A 15541-nucleotide genomic window follows, 5' to 3' on the forward strand; every position below is an offset into this window, starting at 1 on the left:
TAATACATGACTTCTCTCTTCCCAGTATAGAAATTTAACATGATGCTTTCTTGGTTTGGCTTTTATTACTTAGTTCCTCAAAGCCTTTAAGGCTGAAGGTAAAAGGCAACCAAGTCACTCCAGTGTCAGTGAGAGAGTTTGTGCTACAGCTGCACTGTGTCATCCTGTAGCAATTCTGGTGTTGAGAAATGCCTAATGTAGTCAATCAGCTGCCTCAGTTGTGGGCTTCTGTGTTCCCTGGTTTCATGTGTTTCTCTAACCCTAAAATTTTTATTGAGGCTTGGCACATGTTTTCCAAAGCCTTGGGGAAGGTGGCCCTCTGTCCCTCTGTGAGTACTACCCACATACCAACACGTGAGGAAGAGTGTGCTGAGAGATTAACAGGACCTGGAAACCAACTCTTGAGCCTTTTGGTGTTGGGTTCTTCTCCCTCTGGTTAACTTCACAACTGATACTGTTGCTCAAAAACATTTGCAGTGTCAACACACTTACATTTATGGCTGCATACTTTAATGGTTTCAGCTGCTGCATTTGGTTTCGAAGGTACTTTCTGTGGTTGTAGTTTTTCTGTGGCACTCTCAGACTCGTGCCTTTATTACCTGAGGAGATGTGGATGTGCAGCACATGGGGGGACTTGGAGGTCTCTGAGGGAAGCAATGTCAGTGTCCAGGCACACGTTGGAACTTGACATTTTGGCCTCTTCTGTGCTTTAAAGTTGCACTAACAGAGCTCCCCTTATTATAAACCTGGCTTTGTTTTATCTGTTTATTTTTCTCCAGCAGAACCATTCCTTTATCTGGTAGGTAACTCATTTTAAATTGGCCCTCGTAAAGATTAAACTAGTAATAGAGAAACATTATCAAGAATGTATTCAGATAGTTGGCAGCTGATAGAGGGAGGCTCATCCAGTGTAATATAGTGACTAGTAGGGATAGGTCTTTATAGTAACAAGACTTGAGAGAGGCAGCTGATCCTACTGAAGGACACTTAGCACCCACATCTCTTTCAGGTTGGGGTGTATGTTTGATTTGACAACAGAATTGCTATCCCTTAGTAGAGGATCACTTCTTTTTTGAGGACTTGCTCAGATATTAAGTGTTTACCAGTATATCCTATTCACACATACAGATATATAAACATAAAGCATTACATTGATGAGAAATCCTTGCATTGAGCCTAATTGATCAGCAACTTATTTTGTGGGTCTGCTGAAGAGTTAAGCAGTGAATATCATAGTGTTGATACAAACTTACTTTGATTTGAACCTTGAGATAGTTTTGCCTCTTGAAATAATGAAACTACATAGTAACAACAACAAGAACAAGGTAACAGTTCTAGAAAGTCTTTCTGTTTATTTTATTCCCTACAGAAATGGCAGGATATTATTAAGGAAGTCAAGTTCCTCCAAAGAATAAAACACCCCAACAGTATAGAATACAAAGGCTGCTATCTGCGGGAGCATACAGCATGGGTAAGCAAATGCTGCTCTGCACTTCTCTTCCTTGCTTTAAGGTGCTTTGAAATCCCTCCAGCTGGATTTTGGGAGGCACCTGAGCACTGGTGTTGTACAGACTGAGATGAGCATAGCCAAGGGCCTTACAGGTGCTCAACAAACTGAATGTACTTTCTGGAACCAAGATTTAAGGAAATTTGCCTTTTTGCTTAGATTAAGTGTTGCTGTTCTAGTGTATTTAGCTGGATAAACTTGAGTATTTGAAATAATGTGCACCCATCACTAATAAAGTTTTGTAGTGCAATATACTAAAGAAATCATATTATTGAACTAATAGTTTAAGTTGTAAGTACTGTTTTGTGAGTTAGCTTCAATAAATCTGTAGGGCAAAGTTTTAGTTTCTCTTTTTGAAATCTGTCTGGGACAGAATCTTAAGTAAATCCCTAAATAGCCCTTTAATACTCTGATAAGCTTGTTAAGTGCAGTTTAACATTCCTGTTAAGTATGTGCATATAAAATATGATATGTAATACAATATCTAACTGGTCATGAATGTGCTTTAGCCTTCCTTACAAGTGGTGTTGCTTGGTATCTTACACAGGAAGGTTATGCTTAATTCCAGTTAGAGCTGTACTTGTGGGAGGGGTCAGTGTGACAGTGCTGGGATGGAGTTTATGGTACAAGCAATATTTGCTTTGTTATGGCAACCTGCACTCTGTGCTCCAGGGATTAGTTCTAGATTTCTCCGTACAAGTCTAAAAAACATGTTTTCACTATTACAGATTTTCTAACTACTTTGATTTCTTCCTGTAACAGCTTGTTATGGAATACTGTTTAGGATCAGCATCAGACTTACTAGAAGGTAAGTGAATCACACATGTTTATTTGATGGAAAGTCAGAAGTAGAGTACTGAACTAGGGGGTTACAGCATTACAGAATTTTCCTTGAGTTTATAGTTTTGTTTGGGGCCAGAGTGTGTATAAATAGGTGCAGTTTGTCAAATTCTTGCATAGTTGTAGTGGTTTTTCTGTAAAATATTGGTTTTCCCAGGTTCTTAGCTTCTCCTTAGTTTGTGTTATTTTAAAGTCAGCTATTTGTTTGCTTCTGAGTTTTAGGTTCTCCTGCCATGACAGTTCAAGATTTACTTCTGAAAACCCTTGCTGTTGATCCAAATGCTTACTAACAACTGTAGGCCTGTTGACTAGAATAGCACTACAGCAGTGTTAGGGTTGTGCTGATGAGGTCTTTCATTAAATGGTCATTTTTCTATCAGACTTCTTATAATGGCCTGGCTTTGAAGAGATATGTGTGGCCAATAAGTTGTTCCTTTCCTTGCCAGAAGCATTTCAGGACCAAAAGCTGAGCTGCCAGAATCTGATCTGTGTTGCTACAATTTATCTGTGTGTGAATTGCTGTAAATTTCTGGGGTTTGGGGTTTCACCTCATTAATGGAAAACTCAATACTGAGTCTCAAGAAGTTACTTGGGAGACTGGTCACATAACTGACAGGAATGCAGTTTATGGTTGGAGAATGGTCCCTCTGGTAGTAAATAGCTGCTGGTTTACAGTTAGAAGATTACATCTGATTATAGAATGTACTCTGTGAACTATTTTTACATTTGCTTCTCATACTGAACCCAGTGAAAATGGACTTTTAGTATTTCTGTTTACATTGTTAACAGTACTGGCTTGCATGCTGCAAACTGTATTGTTTTCTGTAATATTGAATTTCACATAAATTCTTTCCTTAAGTTCATAAAAAGCCATTGCAAGAAGTGGAAATAGCAGCAATTACCCATGGTGCTCTCCAGGGATTAGCATACTTGCATTCTCACAATATGATCCATAGGTGAGTAGTTACACTTTTGCTGTCTCATACACACTTACACATAATTTGTTTTGTTGATTGTATCCTCTCCATCCCAAATTCTACATTGTAAGCTGAGATTTGCTTTTCACAGTATCCATATGCTCCAAACAAGTGATTTGTAGTAGTCTAAAAACTAGCAAGACTAACCTGTAAGACAAAAGAATCCAAAATCAAGGGCCACTTTAAGCAATTAACCTAATGGTTAAAGACTTTGTGTTTGGAGGAAATGTGAATATTTTGCAGCTTGAACATGTGAATATTGGTGTGTTTCATAGTCTGTCCAATAGGGAGTTTCCTTCTTAGGAGGGGAGTAATACTGACACTTGTGTTCTATCACCAGAGATATCAAGGCAGGGAACATCCTGCTGACAGAGCCAGGACAGGTGAAACTTGCTGACTTTGGGTCTGCTTCCATAGCATCTCCTGCCAACTCATTTGTGGGGACGCCATATTGGTAAGCCAAGAGATTTACTCATTTCTGGCTTTGTGAAGTGAAAGGATCATGCATTGGCTATTTAATATACTTGGGTTTATTGGAGCTAGCTTTGTAATCTTCCAGTTGTGGTGATGATTAAAATGTACTTTGTTAGAAAAAACAGTTTCAATAGTAAGCAGGCTCTGAGTTCCAAGAAATTGTGTATCCCTGTGTTTGTATTCACAAAAAGTAATAAAAACATTTTGCTTTCTGCTTAGACTGACCTAAAGTGATAGAGGTGGGATTGAATCATCTGTAATATATTTTAATCACTCCCCCCAGTGGTTTAAACAATTCATGTATTCTCACCATGTCTGGTTGTTGAAATAACTGAAGTGTTTTTTCTTCCATAGGAAAGGCCAGGTTCACTGAACCACCCCTTTGCAGATCCCTTGTATGCTCTTGATCTCTTACACCTAATCTGTGGTGTTTACTCAACTGCATGTTATAATTATTTCACCACAGTTGGTCAGCCAGCTAAACTATTGGAAATGTGGGAGGGTGAGAAGGTGATGATAGTCACAAATGGAAAGCTGGGCAAGCACAGGAGAACATCACCCAGCCTCTGCAGGCCTGCACCAGTGTGGGTGCCTGGTCTTTCTCCCAGTATCCCATGGTCATGCCTGATAGCTTGGGGAATATTTGCTTATGGTGGCTGAAATCAGGGAAACAGCTTTTTCATACTGATGGAGATAATGTGTTCCACTGCCTGTTTTGAGCACCAGTTTCTTTTCTTAGGATGGCCCCAGAAGTGATTTTAGCCATGGATGAAGGGCAGTATGATGGCAAAGTAGATGTTTGGTCTCTTGGAATTACCTGTATTGAGTTAGGTAAGTTATTTCCTTTGAAAAAAATTAAAATGTTATTATTTAATACCTGGAATTTATTCAGTTGAATCACAGTGCGGAAGATTTGTGCTCCCTTTCTTGTCCTGGTTTCTCTGGGCCCTGAGCTTTAGAAAAGAGAGTGAAATGTGCTTTCTAGAATTCCAGACCAAGTCTCCAGTTTGATGTTTATGGAACTGGTGTTTTCATTACCTGAAGAAAAAGAGTTATATAGACAAAGAGAGTGGCCAAGTGATATCACTAAGGGTGTTCACATTCTGTGGGAGAGGCAGTTAACTTCTGAACTGAAAAACAGTCAATTGCCAAGCAGCTTTAGAAGTGAACCATTAAGGGTACCAGTGTGGAGATCTATTTAGTGCTCTAAGTTCATATTGTTTCTGTGAAAATTTAACATACACTAAAAATTTTGCAGTGATGAAGTTCTGGAGAAGTTGACAACTACAAAGCTGTATTCAGTGTGTGTTGTCACTTCTGAATAGATTTTTTGTTCCTTAAACAAAAAGATACTAAATAATCCAATTTTGAAGTGGTAACCTGAAACTCAAAGCCTAAAGAAATGATGGCATTGCATTGCCATAGAACAGACCCTTTAAAGCTTTAAAGCAGGATGTGAGTTTAAAGGGACAGTGTTAGTATGGCATTCTGTTTAAATTTAACACATCATGTTTTCTTGGAACAAAACCACCCTGGCTGAAGCACACCATGCACGCCACTGCTCCGTGCACCTGAGGCTGTCCTCCCATCCTTGTCAGATCTGATTGCTCCTGCTCCAACCCATCCTCCATGGAGGAGCACTCAGCCAGGCAGTGAGAGCTCTCAGGAACACACTAATCCATGTGAACTGCACAGTTTAGCTAAAAATGCTGTCTGGCATTCCAAACTGTCAACTTCATTTTCTTCCAGGATGCGAAATAGATTCTTTCTTCAGAGCAGAGATTTTGTTTGTTGGGCTCTTTTTTTTTGTTTTTTTTTGTTTTTTGCTTCTTGGTTGCCAATATAAAGCAAGTTGAAGGGGTGTGACTGTCATGACAGAATCCTGCTCTGAGTGGAGTAAGGAGACTTGGCTGGCTGCAGGGCTCCAGGAATGCAGTGAGCTCATGGCCACCACACCCCCGGGAGTCCTGCACGCCGCGTTCTTGCAGGATGAAGCGTGTTGGGCTTCGTCTGCGGCTGCTGCCGTGGTGGGAGGTGAGACTAGGTCAGGACAGCAGAGCAGTGTAGGCTGGGTCCATGCCTGGCTCATTTGTGTTGCTTTGAGTAAGCATGGGAAGGCAGCAGGGAAATGAGATGTCTTGTAGTCTTCTCAAATTATCACTTAGTCTTAGAAATGGTCTTATTGAGGGCTCCGTTTCAGGGTTTCCAGAAGATTTCTATTTTATTCAGGTGAGCTAAGAGGAAAAAAATGGTAGAGAGAACAGTCAGTTAAAATAGTTTAATGAATAATGTGTCTGATCCTTGATAGCAGCAGCTAGTTATCTGACAGATTAGAGGAGGTAAAGTGCTGAATTTGAGGAAAGACTTAAGTCCTCAATCTACCCGTTCTGAGGAATTTGTAGGGCTTAGTCCATCCTGCCATAGCCATGAGTGTACCATGATCTCTGATCCATAGTTCAGTGCTACTATTCAACTCAGAACTGAGCAGACTAAGAAAAGCAGCATTATTTTTTCCTTGTTTATTTTTTTGAGGAAGGAAAGTTTTCTGTTGCATTTTCAGTAGTTAGGAACATCCTCGTGGCCTGACCAGCTTCTCTGGAATGTCTATGGCAAGGCTGAGCTTTATAAAGTTTGCCCCATAAACATTCTGATGAAGCTTCAATTTTGTTGTTACAGTGAGATCATCTCCTTCCTCATTAGGCTTTCATGCTGTGTCAGTCTATAAGAGTAATACAAGCTTGAAAGAGAGAAGAGCCAAAGAGAGAAGGCAACTCTCAAAATAGTATAAAGAGTTGGCCTGTTGCTGACTTCCTGCCCATGTGCTTAGTCAGTTAAGTGTGATTTGATGGTTCTTGTAACCAGCATTTTCTTCATCACTGCTATCCTGCTAGAAATAAATATTTCTTAGCTTTTTAGCAACTGTAGATTAAAAAAAACAAAGGGGGGGTGTATGAAGCCAGGAATGCTTAGTGGCTAAACACCCAGTATAGAGCTTACTGTTAACTTACTCCTATTTTAGTACATTACAATGAGTCAGAGAACTCAACTATGATAAACCACGTAATTTAAAAGCTTGAGAGGACAAGGCATTTGATCTTCAAAGGGCTTTCATCTTCTGCAATGGCACAGGACATATGCCAACATATCTGTCTGATTGCAGGGTAGGGTTGGTTTGGGGTTCCATGTTCAGGCAGTAGGGATTTTGCTGATGTGGTTTTCTTTTTAAAGAGATGTAAACTGTAAAAAAAATAAATAAAAAGAGCAACAACATGAGACTATCTCCCTATATAAAAAGTTCTTTTCTCTTGTGTGCAGCGGAAAGGAAGCCTCCTTTGTTTAACATGAACGCAATGAGTGCCTTATATCACATAGCGCAGAATGAATCCCCTACACTACAGTCTAATGAATGGTGAGTATTGCTGAGGGAGGAATGTTGGAGGGGATGGCTGTAAATGGAGTGCTTTGTCATGCTGAGTTCTTGAAATGGCTGGAGTCCTGTTGGGAGGATGTGAGCTGGAAGGTTCTCATTAGATTCAGTATACATTTTGTACACAAAATTGACCAATTACTAAATATATGTTTGAGACCCTTCACTGTAGTAGGAATAGGACAGGCTGCTGGAAGAGCTTAAGATCCTGTGAAAAATTCCGTCCATGGGTCAGTAAACTTCTGAAGCTCCCAAGCTAGCCAAAACTGTGGGGTTTAGGTTTTTTTATCACAAACCACACTGTCAATTTCTAAATCCTGTTTTGTTGAAGTATTGCTTTGCAAGATGAAGACACAGCTTGTGTGTGGCAAGTGTCTGTTGCATAAACTTCAGAAGAATAAAGCACAGTAGTAACATTTTGTGCCTCCCAGCCTCAACAACTGTCTTGAAAACAACAAATACAGTAAACTAATTTCAGAAGTTAAAAACTTCCTAATTATGGTTTACTGAACTGTAGTTCTTGGCCTAGGAGCTACAAGCATCCAGATGTGAGGATCTTGACTCCTTAATGAATTAAACTGGGTTGTTAACTTTGGTGGATTTTTTTTCCTCTCCTTGACACAGGTCTGATTATTTTCGAAACTTCGTAGATTCTTGCCTCCAGAAAATTCCTCAAGACAGGCCTACATCAGAGGAGCTTCTGAAGGTTGGCTTGCTTGTCCTTTCTGTTTTCCATGTGGTATTAAAAGGGACTGTGCCCTGTGATGATGGTTTGTCTCACCTACTGTACAAGGTTATGGTTAATGATGCTCAAACACCTTTGAGCTGTGAGTGCTGTGGGATGTACTGAGCTGGCAGCCCTGGCTTTGCTGCCTGTCTGCAGCGTCTCAGAGCGTTCCCCAGGTGACTTTCCAAGCCAGCCTTGGAGTTCTCAGCATAAAAGGTCACTCCACCAAGTGACACTGGATGACCATCAACTTGTCAAGAGTTTTAGTTTGTAAACTCAATCTTTCCAGTGATTATTATTAATCCTGACGGAGCTGCCATGCATTAGCTAACAAATACCTTTTGTTATTTCCCTCTGTGTTCTGTGCTATAGAACACTCCAATGTACTTTATGCAGTACCTGAAATCCACTGTTTGGGAAAAGAAGGCAAAAAGAAACCAGTTTTTCCTCCCTCTATTTTTCCTTGGCATGAAAAAGCCTCAGCAGTCTGCAGGCTTTTTCTTGCTTTATTTCTTAGCTTCTATTTTAATTCTTCATTTGTGCTCCTGAGTGCTGCAGGTACTTGGCTTTGCTCACTGTAGTCTGGAGACAAAGCCAATGGGGTAGATTGTTGCAAAAGGCTGGCATGTGAACAGAACTCAGAGAAGTTGGGTGTTGGAGCTGCTTTTTTGTGTGACTTTGATGGATTTCCTTTGTGGCATCAGGTGGCATTCAGAATTTTGCTAACTTGTCATTCTCTTTACAGTGCTTCTGACATTTTGGGTTTCTTTTATCCTGGCCCTGCTTCTGCTAAACAGTGTTTTTCCAAATTTTTTGCATTGCAGGGAAATGGATGCTATTTATGAGGGTTTTATCAGCACCTTTTTGCATGGTTTTACCTAAAAATGGCTCTGGGGACTTGTGCCTCTTTGAAAACTGTCTATTCAGAAAGTAAATGCAATTATCCAGGAAAGGTTTCGGTGTGGGTGTGTAGTCCTGCCATTTCAGAATTCTACAGATTGGTTTTATTTTGAGCAATGTGCTGCAATTAAAGAGAACATTGATGGAAATGAAACGTTTGGAAATGTATTCCTTCCATAACTATAGTCTGAAACAGCTGCATGCCACTTTACAGGGACAGGTAGGGAATGTGCCATGTTGGAAACAGCATTGCAGTTCTCCAGAGGAACAAAATGAAAGTAGTGGTGGTGTTAATAATGACTCATGCTTCCACAGCACATTGCATCTGGAGACTGCAAAAGCTGCTTCTGACATACATAGACAGTTCTTGCTTTACCTATGAGTAAAATATAGCACCTTTGCAGAGAAATGTGGTGAATATCTCCAAGAGAGGAGCAGAACGTGGGGAACTGTTCCAGGACCAAGCTCTAAGGTTCACAGCCTATTTTATGACTCAGAGCTGTATGATGAATATTTGATTCCCAGGCTTTTCTAAACAAGGAAATGGGATTTATACTGAGAGTTAGCTGATGAGTTAATTAACATTTGGTTAAAGATACTAGCCAGTCTAGCAGCTTTAGCTTTTATTTGGTATTTGTTGCTCTTCCCTCACTAAACCACTAGTAGATGATGTTTCTGAAGTGTAAGTTTATAGTGAGCAAGTTTTCATGGCATGTAAAAATGCTGTTTCTGGGTTTTTACACCTTTATTTTTTGGTACAATCATTCTGAAATCTATCTTGATTGCAAAGTCTGAAAATATTACCAGTGTTAGCTGTGAAGGTGTTCTCCTCATGTGCAGGGAAGAGGGCTGACAAACCCAACTAGAGCTCATCACTGTGTGCTCAAAGCATGTGCATTGGAGGCATGAGAGCCACTTATCTGTTTGTGTTCTGCAGCACATGTTTGTTCTTCGAGAGCGACCCGAAACAGTGTTAATAGACCTGATTCAGAGAACAAAGGATGCAGTGAGAGAACTGGACAACCTGCAGTATCGTAAAATGAAGAAGCTTCTCTTCCAGGAGGCCCACAATGGCCCTGCAGTGGAAACACAGGAGGAGGAGGAGGTGAGAGAAATGCCGGATTTCATCACTGAACCACAGAGAATGAACTGTCATTTAAATAACCACAATTCAGATATTGCTGAAAAGAAGGGAGGCTGTTTACACACCTGGCTGTAAACACTGTCTCCCTCTTTGTGCTCGGAATAAAGCTACCTCAAGGCACAAACAAGGACAAACAGGGTAGATGCCTAGCGCTGGCAAGAAGCTGTGCCATGTGTTCATGCTTGAACAGTCAGCTTCCAGTCCTGTAAATCCTCTCTTTCTTTGCCTGTTTATGAGGCTTCATGAGGGCTCTTTAGCAACTGCAGTTAACCTCTGTTTTGACCATGTGTACTGAGAATGTTGTTCTATGTCTAAGGCATTGAGGTTTTTGCTTAATTTATTAAAAAAAAAAGAAAAAAGAAGAAAAACAGGTCATCAGGGAAATTGATTTCTCTTTTTTGGGTTGAATGCTGCAGTGACCATGCAGAGAAGGAGACTCTGAATTCCAGTTCTCTTGTACAGAAAAGAGCCTGCAAGGTGCAGGGTCCCAGCTGAGCACTCAGGTGATTCTGGTGTCACAGCAGTTTTGGTGACACGCTGTGGCTGATACATGATAGAATTCAGCTTGTTAACAGGCTTGCTGTTGAAAAGAATCTGACATCAGCCAGTTAATCTTGACAGGGCTGACTCTTTCTCTCCTCAGCATCCCACAAGAAAAACGTTTCATGGCAATGCCTGGAGGGTGGAAAGTGCCATGACGTGGCAGGTGGATGCCTTTAGAGAGAAATGCAATGAATATTCCATTTGGTAATGTCCATGGGTACCTCTGGGATAGGTTTGAATTTTCTTTCTAATTCCTTTCTCCTAGGAACAAGATCATGGTGTGGGCAGGACGGGAACAGTGAACAGTGTCGGAAGCAATCAGTCCATTCCTAGTATGTCTATCAGTGCCAGTAGCCAAAGCAGTAGTGTTAACAGTCTTCCAGATGCCTCGGATGATAAGAGCGAGCTGGATATGATGGAGGGGGACCACACCGTGATGTCAAACAGCTCTGTCATTCATCTAAAGCCGGTGAGCCCTGGATTCTCACTGCACAATTTCCAAGGTGTAAAGTGGGAGAGAATTTGGTGCAAAGTCACCTGTTCCCATTCCCAAGTCATTATCTGCAGTTTATATTACTGTGCCCCAAATTATATATATGAGTGTGCACTGGAGACTTGGGAAAGCGGCTGTGAAGATGGTTTATTTTTGTCAATTCACTAAAAATTATTTGACTAATGGAATTGTTTCAAAAGCAGTTTGCTTTATCAGGAGGAGTTGGAATGGGAGGTTGTAAATAGGTTTGTTTGGTGGCTGACTTCAACATGCATAGCACTGCCTTGTGGGACAACAGGATGTGTGACTTCCCCTTTTTACCTCCTTGTTAGATAATTCTTAAAGTCAGGGCCTACAGTAGGAGCTGAAATCAGTTCTGCAGCACTCAGCTTCCCAGCACTTGATTTGAATATTTTGTTAATAAATAAAGTGTAAGGGAAAAAAACGCAGCAGAAACCACTTCCCTGCTTTCCCTCTGCCAGATGAAGGGTGGGCTGGGGAGTGCCCTCTGAGCTGGGCTGCTCTTGCCGTGGAGGGGTTATCACTCCATTTGCTCAAAGCACTACCGTTTCCGTGGCTGATGATAGGTGTGGCTAGAATGTCTTGTTCTTTGCCCAGATATGCAACAAAGACACAGGTATTTCCTCAGGGAGTTAATTAGTATATCATATCTAACTCGTAATCGCTCTATGATGAATGACAAACTCAAAATAAGAATGTGGAATACACCATGACAAATTTTAAAATTTGCTTTGAGGTATTTCTGCAGTGGGTGTAATGAAAATATTCCTCTCTCTTTCAGAGCTACAAAGATGTTGTTTTTGTCTTTCAGACTCGATAAAATCTACTTTATAGCTTTTATGTTTTGTTGCAGTAAACTGTTTAACTCAGCTTTCACTTTTCCATTATTTTTCCTCATTTTCAGCTTTCGTTAGTAATCTTCCTCTTAGTAATAAAAATTCAGCATGAAATTTCTGAAAGGTCGTAGGTCGGAACTCCTTTTGCAGTATATACCTTCATCAGCAGAAGGATCTTTCAGGGCTGATGAATGTAAAATGCTTTTTTTCTTACTTTCAAATAAAAGGACCAAAATTAAAAATCTTTAGTAACACAGTTTCTCTTTATTCTCTGACATTAATATTTGCTGATAAGGAGGAAGAGAACTACAGAGAGGAGTCGGATCCTCGGACAAGGGCATCAGAACCCCAGTCTCCTCCCCAAGTGTCTCGCCACAAGTCTCATTATCGGAACCGAGAGCACTTTGCTACCATACGCACAGCGTCGCTGGTACGTGGAGGGCTGGTCTGGGGACAGCTCTGCAGGAGGGCATGCTTTGAACACAGCCCTGTGCCACTCCTCAAAGCTTTCAGAATATCACCACAATATGAGCAACTCCTCAGAGCTTTCAGAATATCACCACAATATGAGCTATCTTCATTGACTGAGATACTGGCACTGAAATAATTTAGCGTCGGTTAATAAAAGCTTCAGTGAGATACCTGGGCAAATGTAATTTGTGTATATTAAATATTTTAAGTCTCAAATCCGATGTGCTCTGTAGAATACAGGAAACCATTTATAATAATAAGCTGGTTTTTATTTTCATATGCATATTATGAATATTTGTGGGTGTGTGTATGTATCCACCCTCATTGTATTAGGCTAAAAGGCCGTTATTTAGTACCAGCTTTATAACAATTGTACTGTTTTTCTGCTGGAGCCCATGTGAGCTTATCTCCTACAGCAGAATTGAGTTTTTAATCTGCTCTGCTGCCATTAGGATGTGTGCTTTTCTTTACAACAAAATCATATTTCTTAACTGAATCGTTTTCTTTTGTGGTTTGAAGACTGCTGAAAAGCAGATTAGGCAGCATTAACTTCCTCTGGCCCGGTGTGGTTATCTTCCTAGGTGACAAGGCAAATGCAGGAACATGAGCAGGACTCTGAGCTCCGAGAGCAGATGTCTGGCTATAAACGTATGAGAAGGCAGCACCAGAAGCAGCTGATGGCATTAGAGAATAAACTGAAGGCAGAGATGGACGAGCACCGCCTCAGGTTGGACAAAGATCTCGAAACACAGCGTAACAATTTTGCTGCAGAAATGGAAAAGCTAATTAAAAAGCACCAAGCAGCCATGGAAAAAGAGGTAGGAGGTTATGGTTTGTCAGACCAACCCATGTTTGTTAATTACATTGAATTGTCCACTTCCCCTCACTGATGCAGAGATGAGAGTGTGGACTCTGAGATGTCTTGTTCTCAGGAGCCAAGCAAATTGGTAATTAGAAAAAAGTTAATACATCACCTCCTTACACTGAGGAGTTATGTAACTGGAGAGGAGGTATGTCCTTCACGGCAGTAGGTTGTACTGAATGTTGGAATCCTGACCCCAGAAAAAACACTGAGGGTTTTCCTCTCTCTTGCCCTGTCTGTGCTGTCAATAATTGCCTGCCATTGAATGTTGTGGAGGCAGATTAGCCTGCAGAGAAATGTGCCAGCTACACTTAAATGTTCACTGTCTAGTTGTGTATGGATATGGGGGGCCTGTGCTTTTAAATAATTGATAATGAAGTGGTGCTGCCTACAGCAGTTATAATCGATTTTTGTTCATCTCTGATCTCTCAGTGGAAGGCTGAGGTTATAGTTTATCATAAGGTTTAGACTTTTTGAGGCAAGATTAGCTGAACAATAGGGCTGAGGGAATGTGGTGTTGGAGGAGAACCTTGATGGGATGGGGAATGAGGAGAGAGTGAGGACAAGCTCCTCTGACTTGGACTTGTCCAGACATGTGGTGAATATTGTGGTGGCTTCCATGAGTCCTGGGTCTTGAGGCTGAAATTGGACATGAGCTTTAATCCTTTGGGACTCAGACTGACTTGCTGCTGGATTTGCTTTAGGCTAAAGTGATGGCCAACGAAGAGAAGAAGTTCCAACAGCATATTCAGGCCCAACAGAAAAAAGAATTGAACAGTTTCCTGGAGTCCCAGAAGAGAGAATATAAACTCCGTAAAGAGCAGCTGAAAGAGGTAACTCATCCCCAGTGAGAAATGTGAGATACAGTGTGAGAGTGGTGAGCATGTGAAAATAAGTGACACTGCACCACAGATCTTCCACAGGATTGCAGTGAGTTCTGCATTTCATGAGCACAGTCCTGTGTGTACTATATTTGTTTCATATCTTTGACCTTTGAATAAGAGAATTAATTTTTTAGTTAGTTGTTGGTAACTATATGTTTATCTTGTGAAAGTACAAACCTCTCCATTGTTTAATGCTGCTTTTTAGCCAGAAACATGCAAAGTTGGCAATCCTAAGGAATGAAAAAAGTTATGAAAGGTCATGAAGATTTTTCTCATACATTGTTGTTTGCAGGTAGTGGCCATTCCCTGCAGCAGTTAGTGAAGTTTCTTATCACTTAAATTTTTTGTAAGGAAAATACCTGTAAAGCACTATTAATTTTAATGGAGAAAGCTGTGTAATTATTTAATAATCATTGCATTTTAGTGAAAATCAAGATCTCTGTGAAATGCAGAGAAACTGTAGAATCAAACTTCCGATTCTTTTTGTGGAGTGACTGAAACCTTAAGCACTATAAATAATTTTTTTGAAAGAACCATTTAATGCTCAACCATCAACTTGTGTGACACAACTTTGGAACTTGCTCCAAAGGGAAATATTCCCAAACATAGGCATTTCCCAGGAGGAAAAAAAAGGCTAAAGAGCAGCAGAGCCAAGAAAGATCTAACAAAAACTACAGTAGCGTGGGCTCTTTATAATAACATAGAATCTTTTTCTAAGTGGGCAGTAGATCACAGAGCACCAAGAAACACTGATGAAATACAGAGGAGTTCTGTCTCATTCTTCAGTTGAAATGTATCACAACAAGTCTTAATTACTGCATGGGCATCTCTAGTATGCAATTCAAGCAAGCAGAGTCTTTTGCCAAAGATACTTTAAGCTATGTAGTACAAATGTGGAAGTTTTACCTGTGAACTTCTTTACATTGTTTCTGTGAGTTACAGCATCTCAGTGAGCAGTCTGCCTTGGTGAGTTACAGTAAAATGGGTATGTGCTCTGATCAAGCAAGACACAAAAAATTTTCTGATGTGCTTCATGTTGCTGGAGTTCTGTTTGAACAACAGGACGTGAACACTTTCCTTCTCTCAGTCCTTTGGGAGCCTGTAAAAACGTTTACCAGGCAGTATGGCAGTACCTCCAAGTGCTTTCAGTGGCAACCCCTCATTTTGACATTTTCAGCTGATACATAGGTCTGGAAACTGTGGACATAAACCAGTATTTTGGCCAGTGCAAAAAAAGAAAAGCTGTAGTTGAATCTGTTCCACTGTGATTTGTATCCTGGTATTTCCTTAGTGTTCCTTTCATGATGTGATGTATTTTAAAGAGGCTGAGATGGCACCAACCTTGAGAAGAGAGAGTAGAACGTAGTTCAGTAGTTTATTAGTCAGGTCTGTCCAGTTCATAGCCAAAGAACTTAATGTAACTATTCCACAATTA

General features: G+C 40.6%; 1 protein-coding gene across 1 annotated transcript in view; it reads left to right on the forward strand.

The window, feature by feature from the left end:
- The window catches only part of TAOK1 (TAO kinase 1), a 61937-nt gene that overhangs the window by 33725 nt on the left and 12671 nt on the right, over positions 1 to 15541 (forward strand). Inside the window, exons 4-15 of the mRNA XM_064729449.1 lie at positions 1370 to 1471; positions 2270 to 2315; positions 3207 to 3303; positions 3665 to 3778; positions 4538 to 4629; positions 7114 to 7207; positions 7850 to 7931; positions 9790 to 9957; positions 10805 to 11008; positions 12185 to 12319; positions 12942 to 13178; positions 13927 to 14055. Coding sequence (XP_064585519.1) covers positions 1370 to 1471; positions 2270 to 2315; positions 3207 to 3303; positions 3665 to 3778; positions 4538 to 4629; positions 7114 to 7207; positions 7850 to 7931; positions 9790 to 9957; positions 10805 to 11008; positions 12185 to 12319; positions 12942 to 13178; positions 13927 to 14055 — 1500 coding nt within the window. The remainder of the gene's footprint in view (positions 1 to 1369; positions 1472 to 2269; positions 2316 to 3206; positions 3304 to 3664; positions 3779 to 4537; positions 4630 to 7113; positions 7208 to 7849; positions 7932 to 9789; positions 9958 to 10804; positions 11009 to 12184; positions 12320 to 12941; positions 13179 to 13926; positions 14056 to 15541) is intronic.

Source organism: Zonotrichia leucophrys, chromosome 19, assembly GCF_028769735.1.
Source record: "Zonotrichia leucophrys gambelii isolate GWCS_2022_RI chromosome 19, RI_Zleu_2.0, whole genome shotgun sequence".
In the NCBI taxonomy this organism is placed as follows: Eukaryota; Metazoa; Chordata; class Aves; order Passeriformes; family Passerellidae; genus Zonotrichia; species Zonotrichia leucophrys.